We start from the raw sequence: 8,900 nt of genomic DNA, 5'->3' as shown, positions 1-8,900 counted from the left end.
CTCACTTGTAAACTGAGTCTTTTCAGACTTCAGTCTATTCCAGCTACATGAGATTTTTTTTTTTCTGCAGTGTTGTAGGGTTGAGGTTCAAGTTCGTCATATATCCAAGATCTGTAAAATCATAAGCTGTGCACATTGAAATGAATTTTTTCTTATATGCATATTTCGATCAATATTTAATGTTCTGTAAACACTCAGCTGTTGCCTGTCTTTAGTCCGCCCATCAGCGCCTCGTGAAGTGGAGACCCATACCTACCTAGCTTTACTTATTTATATCCTGGCTTGTTACCGAAAGGATTTAAGGCGGCGAGCGACACTGTAAGTTCCCTAACGATGTTACACAGTGAGAGTAATAAATACTGTTTTGATGAATCACCCCGAAGAAATCCTACGATGAGTGAGATGTTAACTAATGTCTTTTACCTAATTCTTAAAAATAAAAACTAACGCTCCTAGCTAGAAGTCCTGGAAGCATACAGTTAAGGTTCTTCCCTCAGCCTTGACACTGTCCCACCCGTTGTCAACGGTCCCTCGAATGCCCTACTCAAACTAGCCAAATTGTCGCCGCTCCGGTCCCGGCTGGACCGAGATCCCACCCCGCCCCTTCAGTCCCTCTCAGACCCAAATTTCCTGATTGGGAAGGGACCTGAAGAGCCTTTCTCCTATTTCCATTTTATTGGCTGGCACGACTGTCAGTATCTCTGCTTCCCGCCTTCCAGCCTAGCGGGTTTCTTGGACCCCTTGGTTTCTGCGACAAGCCGCTTACGTTTGCCTGAGCCGTGTTGCCGGGGACCGGCGACCTTTCACCCCCACCCTTCCCACGGGAGCGCCCCAGCCCCCGCCCCCGCCGCCGGCGCGCGCCCCCGCGCACGCGCTCAGCCCGCGCCTCCGCACGCGCACACACGCCCCCCCGCCGCCCCCGGCATGCTGCCCCCGCCCCGCAGGCATCGGCTTCAGCGCTGGGAGGTGGCGGCGGCGGCAGCGGCGGCGGCGGCGGCGGCGCTGCTAGAGGCAGGGACCCGAGCGCAAAGTGTGTGGGAGTCTACGAACTCAACCCCTCACTACCCTCCCCTCGCAGCCATCCCCCTCCCTCCCCGCCAGGCCCCCCCACAAGCGGGAGAAATAATGAGCGAGACCGGGCAGCAGCAGCAGCAGCGCCGAGCAGCCCAGGCAACAGCAGAACCGCTCCGGCAGCGGCGGCGGCGGCAGCACCAGCAGCGGGAGCGAGCGCAGCGCTAGCGCGGCGCGGGGACCGCCGCGCTCCTTCCCGGCTCCTGCCCTCCTCCGCAGCTCGCTCCTCTCTCCGCATCCACCTCCTTCCCCTCCTCCTTCTCATTCACTCTTTCCTTCACTCTCCCCTCCTCCTCGGCTTCTCCCCGCGCCCCGCCAGCCCTCGCGCTCTCCCACTCCCTCTGCCCGTCCTCCCCGCTCCCCTCCTCCCGCTCATTCACTCGCCCCTCTCCCTTCTCCACTCTCTCCCCCTCTCTCCTTTCTTCTCCTTCTTTCACCCTCCGTCTCTCACACCCCCTCCATTCCCCTGTCTCCTTTCTGACACTGCACTGCAGCTGCTCCTCAGCCCTGCCCCCTCCCCAGTGAGAACAAACCAGCAACACTGCTTTTTTTCTTAAAGAGATTTCTATTGATCCGATTAAAAAAAAAATCCTTGAAATCCCAAACGCAAAAAAAAAAAAAAAAGAAAAAGAAAAAAAAAGCCAAAACAAAAGGGAGAACCTTCTCCCGGTAACAGCGGCAGGAACTGCAAACATGATGGCGGCAGCTCCCATCCAACAGAACGGGACCCACACTGGGGTTCCCATAGACCTGGACCCGCCGGACTCGCGGAAAAGGCCGCTGGAAGCCCCCCCTGAAGCCGGCAGCACCAAGAGGACCAATACGGGCGGTGGGTATCGCTTCCACCTCCCCGCTGGCCCCATCCCCCGCCGCCCGCCCCTGCCTCCCTCCCTCCCTCCCGCCGCTCTCCCTCCCTCCCGCGGCCCGGACACCTCTAGCCCGAACCCGGCGGCTCCCGCGACCCTGCCCCGCGCCCCCTCCCCTACACCTGCCCCGCACCTCGCCGTCCGGGACACATTTCCATTTCTGTGTTTATCATTCATCAAAATGGCGACTGGTTTTTCGGAATAGACCTATCTTTCCATTTAATCGGTCGAAAGCCTGACCATTTAAATATCCTAGACCTGGGCAAAAGGGTCCGTTAAAGGAGGAGGAGGATGACCCCCGAGTGAGGTGATGGCCGCCCGAAGATGCGCGCTGCATTTAACAGTCTGATTAAATAAATAAATAAATGGCACTTGGGTAGCGGATAGCAAATGATTGGGGCACCTGAGAGTTTTTCTCTCTCCATCCCCTTGCTTTGGGCCACAAGTAGTATGCAAAATCTTGATGAGTGCATGCTCTTACCGCACTTACATTGTCGGTGCAACTATCTCATTGATTTGTCTTCAGGGGTGTGCATAGAAGGGTGGGGGTGTCTGGTACTGTGACTTGTTAGTTAACATCCTGCGCTTCCTGGGAAGATGAGTTATAACGGGACCGGTATCGCTTCTTCATTTGCACTGGAGTCATCTTAACAATGCACCCAATGCATCGAGGCAGAGGTGAATTTATCTACAGCATGTACATTAGAGACGGGTGGGGGTCTTGCGAATGGCATACCCACAAAATTTGGAACGTTCATTCACACATGGAAACTGGATTTACCGGGGTGCTTCCTATTTAAGACAATATCACTTTGACGGAAATTAAAGTTTATGGAGTTGGCTTTATTTTCTGAAACATTTCATTTCACTTTCTTGGTTCGTCCATCCCCATTCCGTTTTAAATATTGTAGTTATTTTGGAGAAGGTACATTATCTGTTTGGTCACTTTTAAGTGTATTTGATTTAAATGACTCCTAAGCTTTTTAGTATTGGCAAAATTCTTCTTAAGGTCCTTTAATTAATGAGCTTAAACGAGATCATGGTAGACTAAGAAGTGCTAAAGAAATACACCAGGATTAGTTAGATTTGTCAGTCCAAATTACTTTGAATTATTTCCTGGCAGTTATTGAAGGCTTGGAATACACCCTACAGTTTGGGTGGATTATTTGGTAGGAGAATGATTGTTTTGCATACTTTATGCAGGATATAGCAATGGGTAATTGTAGTCCTTATGTGTTTGCTAATGTCAAATAAATATAGCTCATCACTATTTACAGTCCTTTTATTTATTTTGCAATATGTTAAGTGAAGGTTTGTCATTTTATAAATATCCGAAGTTTTGTAAAGGGGTCAGTTCATTTCGTTTTACCATAGTAACCACAGATAGAATTGGAAGACTTCCATGTTTGGAATAACAACTGGAATTTAGTCATCAGTTTCTACAGTGCTGCAAAATAATAGAACATGTTTAGATTTTAATTCCAAGTTTGAAAGTATAAATCCTACAAAATGGGAAAAATTTTGTACACATTTATTTTTCAGTGTAACTGGCTTATTTTTGTTCTTTAAAAAAAAATTTAACTCCTTAGTTCCTTCAGCTAAATGCCCAATATTTTAATTGCTGTTTTTCTCTCTTGAGGGTGGAGAGGGGATACAAAGTTTAAAATTGTCATGTTAACGAAGCATATTTCTTTGCATTTTTTCAGAAGACGGCCAGTATTTTCTAAAGGTTCTCATACCTAGTTATGCTGCTGGATCTATAATTGGGAAGGGAGGACAGACAATTGTTCAGTTGCAAAAAGAAACTGGAGCCACCATCAAGCTGTCTAAGTCCAAAGATTTTTACCCAGGTAGGTGCATTGGTGAAGAGATTGTTTGATAAATCCCCAAGGAAAGAAAGAGCAGCTCTATGTGTGTTGTGTGCTATATTGAAAGAAATTCTTAATAGTGTAGTCTTTATTTTATTTACATATTTGCTGTATTAGAATATTTGTGGAAAATTTTAAAGACTATTTCCATTGTTGGTTATGTCTTTTTCTATAATCGATACACTGTGTCTGTGATTTAGATCAATTGCGAGATGAATCTTCTGAGTATTTCTAAATACTTTTCTCTAATTGGGGGAAAAAACTCTAAAATTTAAAGATAGAAACCTTGACAGCTGGCAGCAGGAAATAGGGTTCTTCTGAAGTTTTCAGACATCATTGTAATGACAATTAGTCTAGAGTGAATTCAGAAGAGGGGGTAGGAAGCCTTCTTAAAGAATGGACCATTTACTTCTAAATCCATTATGTACCTCTTTCTGCTTCATTGCTTTGTTTGTTGGCCCTGGAGTGAAGTAAAGACAAGTGCTTCTTCTTTTGATTTTTAAAATATTGCATTTTTAGTATAAGTGTGACAAGAAAATACATTGTTATGTAAAAAGTAAAATAATGCTCCAAAATTTGTGTTAGTTAAGATCTGTATTTGATTAAAATATGTTAACAGTTTGTGTGGTACTGTAATCCATTAGAATATGGCAAGTTTCCTAGGTGGTACAATATTTTTTTGTACTTTTCAGTGTGCTTTTTTTAATTTTAAGGGTTATACAGTTCTGCATGTTTATCTTTTTTCTTTTTAAAAAAATCATTTTGCTACTCAATGTACGGATTTTAACTGTAATTGGAAAATCTACATAGTTGAATAGTGTATCTCCTGGATAAAACATTAACTGATTTGCTTTTACCTAGGTGTAGCTGCTGCCATTTTAAAATCTTTTTTCGGTTATTTTATCTTAATAGTTATAAAAATATTTATTTAGTGCTGAGAGGAACCGATGCTGCAGTTTTTTCCTAGTGAAAAAGAAAAGCTGGTTTGCTTTCAATGATCTAATTCAGTAAGAGTTCTTTAATACAGCAAAGACATCTGGCGTGAATGTAAGCAGAACATTTGGAGGATTTCTTTTTCATAGCCAATCACTTGGTGGTAGAAAATGGACCATTATGCTAGATAAGAAGGTTTTAGAATGGTTGAAACTGTCTTTTAGTTACATAAATTAAATGCAGTATATTTGGTAAACATTAAATTTATTAAACTACAATGTAATTTATTTGATATGACGTCCTTCGAAAGTTTGTGTGTAGTTTTGTAATGGCTTTCCTTGTCTTTGAAACTTTCCTGATGCATTAAGAAAGTTTGCTAACATATTCACATTGGTATGTTTAAAAGGTATATTATGATGAAAAAAATCAGTGCGGAATAGTGAAAACCCTTAGTACAAATAAAAGCACTCAAAAGAGCTTGATTGCAGAATTAATAACATGATAGTTCTAGGAAAAGACTGCAATGCTAAATTAAATTCACTGTCAGTAGATGAAAATGAAATAGCTTTTTTGCATTATACATGAAGTGGTATCAGATGTTCAGGGATGTTTCAGAAAATTGGTGTTTATCAAGGATATTCCAAATAGTAAATTAAATGCCTTTTCATTTGAATATAGTTTATTTTCAGTGGGTTGGAAAGGGTACATCAAGAATTAGATCTTTTCTTTTTAGTCTACTTAGTTGTGCATTTTTTTCTTATTACATAGAAATTGGTTATTTTATTTATAGTTGAGTCATGTTATTCATATAGAGCAAGAATATCTGTTGAAAAAAAAATGGAAAACTGGAATGCATTGAATAAAATTTTGTGTGTGTAGTGATGTAACCTGATCAAATGTGAGTTCAAATTTCTGGATAAAAGAAGGCTTATACTCTGCTTGTAACAGGTGGAAACCACTTACACACACTATGGAATCAATTTTAAGGATAAAGTAAAGCCTTGTAATTTATAAGAATATTTAATAGTTCTGAACGCTTTGTATTTGAATACAATTCTAAGTAGGTTATTACCTGTTTGGATACATACTTCTCTCTTCTTATAGAGTAATTGTAATAATATTTCTGTTCACACTTGATCACAAGCCTGTGGAATCATCTAAGGTCCTGATATTCTTCAACACAGCAGCCTGTCAGTGCCTTTCAACTTCTCTTACTCAGATATACTGATACGCTTAAGGGATACTCACTTGCTCATCTCAGATGAACTAAATTTTAAAGCTGTGATTTATTAATATATTGCTGAGTTATGAGGACTTTCTTGTAGATTTATGCGATAATTTGGGAACCCATTTTAAGTGTTTCATATATGTATTTATGACTATTCTGTTAGAATGAATATACCTGACGTTTATTTCGTGAAGCATATTTCTGTTTCTCATTTAGTAAGACAAGTATATTTGGGGAAAAGTATACTGTAGTTATAAACTGGTTTTCTCAAAAAGTTTTGAAACAGATGTAATTATGTTGAGAAGGTTTAGTTAAAATACTGGTGTATCTGGAAAAAACTTTTAGGATATATATATATATATGCATATATATGTGTATATATGTATACGTATATATGTATATACATACATGCATATACCTATTCTGCATATGCAGAATACAGACACACTTTGGGGATGTTTTATTACATTTCAATGCAAATGATGTGTGTTTTTAATATAGCCAGTATAATCTCATATTTATCATATTTGTTTTCCTTTTTATTTATTTTCTTTTTGCTTAGGTTATATCTTTAAAATGTCTTAAGCAACCTTGCATTTCTGAGTAATTTTTTATATTGTTGAAATAAAAACATGTTTTGAACATTAATTGGTATAAATTTAGAATTTGTAGAACTGTATATTGCATTTTTGTATTTCATTATATCATATATTAAGTAAAATAATTCAGGAATTGTATGATGAGGATTGTAAAGCGCATTTTCCAATTACTGTAATCAGAAGAAAAGACCTACCAATAGACTTCTTTTGCTGTGTTGTGTAATTCATTTATCTATTTAAAAAAATCTAAATCTTACAGAATACTAACTTACTACTGGTGGCTTATGGATATATCTTTTTTCCTAACTTGTTTAAAACAACTTAATTTGATATATTTATATAGTCTTTTTATAATTAGGTTACCTAAAGTTGTTTCCTTGTAGTGAAAAAGCAGCTTGCTCATTTTAGGGACTATATTACTATATTCTTATTCAGAAGGGCAATAGTGTTGTTTTCTTCTTTTAGTTGGCATCTGAACATGTGTTTAGTTTTTGTTAATAAATAGATTGATTTTTAGTGTTAAAATTGTTTAATGAATGATTCAGGTATGTAATTAGAAAAACTTACTGGTTGGGACTAGTAAAGCATGTACAAAATATTTTTGTGTATGCCTTAGATTTTAGAACACTTCATAGTGTGCCTATTTTTTCATTCCATCATATGACACTGGAGGTATTCATTATATCAATCAAATAGGAATCCTTCTCTATAATCTTGACATATATTTGTATGTATTTTACACTGTTTTCATATTTGTGGTTATAAAACTGAATCATATTTAATATAAATTATTTTCTTTCATGGCCCTTACGTTAAAAATTTGAACTTATTTTTAGATTTATTATATATTAATTTTACCACTGCCAACTTACGTGATACTTTTTTAAAAAATCACGAACCATTTATACATTAAATTTTTAAAAATCATGAAAAACCAGAATGTAAGTGAATTCTTCTTTTAGTGATGGAAATACCACACACTGCCTTAATTCTGACATGGAGAAAATTCAGTGGCCAGTTTAACCTTAGGATTGGGATTGTATACAAATGATTTTTTGGGGGAATTCAGAAGTGTTAGTGAAGTTTAATATAGATCGCCTCTTGTTTACATTGTTGAAGGAAGAGTATTATGATATTAGTAGTACAATGTGAATACTTTTCTTATAGCTTCTAAAAGTTCTAATCTATACCCGTTGATCTTAGAATCAAAGCATCTTAGACATTTATTGGTATATATTTTAAAACAAAATGAGATAAATATAATTGTAGCAAGTAGAAAATTAAGTAGTCTAATTTGCACTATTGTTTAGTGTGATAGGATAGTTATCATTACACTGTGCTATACCTTTGGTTTCAGTATGATAGAGTTGCTGGCAGAAAACATGTTTTTCTTTAAATCTTAAGGTTGTAATATTTATATGTGTCATATTACCTATTGTTATGGGTTACTTTATATTTTATCTGAAGGAGGAACCATAATTTTTCACTTAGACATTAATACCTCTCTGAATATTATCTATATTTTTAATACTTTACTTCTCATTTTAAGCAATAGGAAATCCCAACATACGAAGGAATGTTACTTGCATAGCACAATCTATATTAAAATTGTACTTTCCGAGAGATCATTTTTATACTTAGCTCATACAAGCAAATGTCTTGTGGCATGGGATTTTTAGAAAGATTGAGTTAGCATTAAAAATCTTAGCTATTCCTTTTAATTCATTCTGATGTTATATCTTCTGTCATCAATTTAGTAAGTTATGGAACATTATTAATTTACAGTGTCAGTGTTTTCATGAATTACATAGCACATTGTCCTTTGAAATTTGGTATTTGACGCTTCCTACATCTTGGAAAACTAGCTGATTTGAAATTGGTGACATTGTAAGGAAATACAATACATCTAACAACATTGTCTTGCAAATATCACCTGCAAAGGATTTCAGAAATTGTTTCAAAATAGTGAACACAATTGGTGAAATAGTTCAATATTTATGCATTGAAATGTTTCATGTAATATACAAAAGGGGAATAACGATATGTGTCTTGGAACCTATAAAGGAGTATGCTAATGTCTGTCACTAAAAATGCGAGCAACAAACCACCAATCAAAAACTTGCCTGTTTTATAGTTCCTTTGTTTTGTTTTGCTCTGGCTTAAGGGAATTAATTTATTAAGCTCTTAAATGACACAAATAACATTTACCGAACACAATTATGTCACTTGTTAACTAAAATTCAGCACCTAATAAACATTTTTTTCTTTACCATGGAGTTTAGTCGTAGTTGTTTCCAGTTTAGTGGATCTCTGTTTTAAAGCACAACTTTTATGA

General features: G+C 37.9%; 1 protein-coding gene and 1 long non-coding RNA gene across 6 annotated transcripts in view; one reads left to right on the top strand and one right to left on the bottom strand.

Annotated features, from left to right (window-relative positions):
• The window catches only part of LOC109455360 (uncharacterized), a 624,916-nt gene extending 623,989 nt beyond the window's left edge, over positions 1-927 (bottom strand). For both annotated transcript variants that reach the window (XR_012494816.1, XR_012494819.1), the window contains exon 1: positions 6-927. This is a non-coding gene — a long non-coding RNA (uncharacterized LOC109455360). The remainder of the gene's footprint in view (positions 1-5) is intronic.
• Positions 928-1,764: 837 nt separating this feature from the next.
• Positions 1,765-8,900, top strand: part of NOVA1 (NOVA alternative splicing regulator 1) — a 139,847-nt gene continuing 132,711 nt past the window's right edge. For 2 of the 4 annotated variants that reach the window (XM_074328117.1, XM_074328116.1), the window contains exons 1-2: positions 1,765-1,900; positions 3,644-3,787. In XM_074328117.1, coding sequence (XP_074184218.1) covers positions 1,765-1,900; positions 3,644-3,787 — 280 coding nt within the window. Of the gene's footprint in view, positions 1,901-2,429; positions 2,616-3,643; positions 3,788-8,900 lie in introns of those variants that run through there. The other 2 variants (XM_019746879.2, XM_019746878.2) reach the window with 2 other exon arrangements.

Source organism: Rhinolophus sinicus, linkage group LG03 (assembly GCF_036562045.2).
Source record: "Rhinolophus sinicus isolate RSC01 linkage group LG03, ASM3656204v1, whole genome shotgun sequence".
NCBI classification, from domain to species: domain Eukaryota; kingdom Metazoa; phylum Chordata; class Mammalia; order Chiroptera; family Rhinolophidae; genus Rhinolophus; species Rhinolophus sinicus.
The sequence above is the reverse complement of the archived record's forward strand: the minus strand, read 5'-3'. Positions and strand labels throughout refer to the sequence as shown.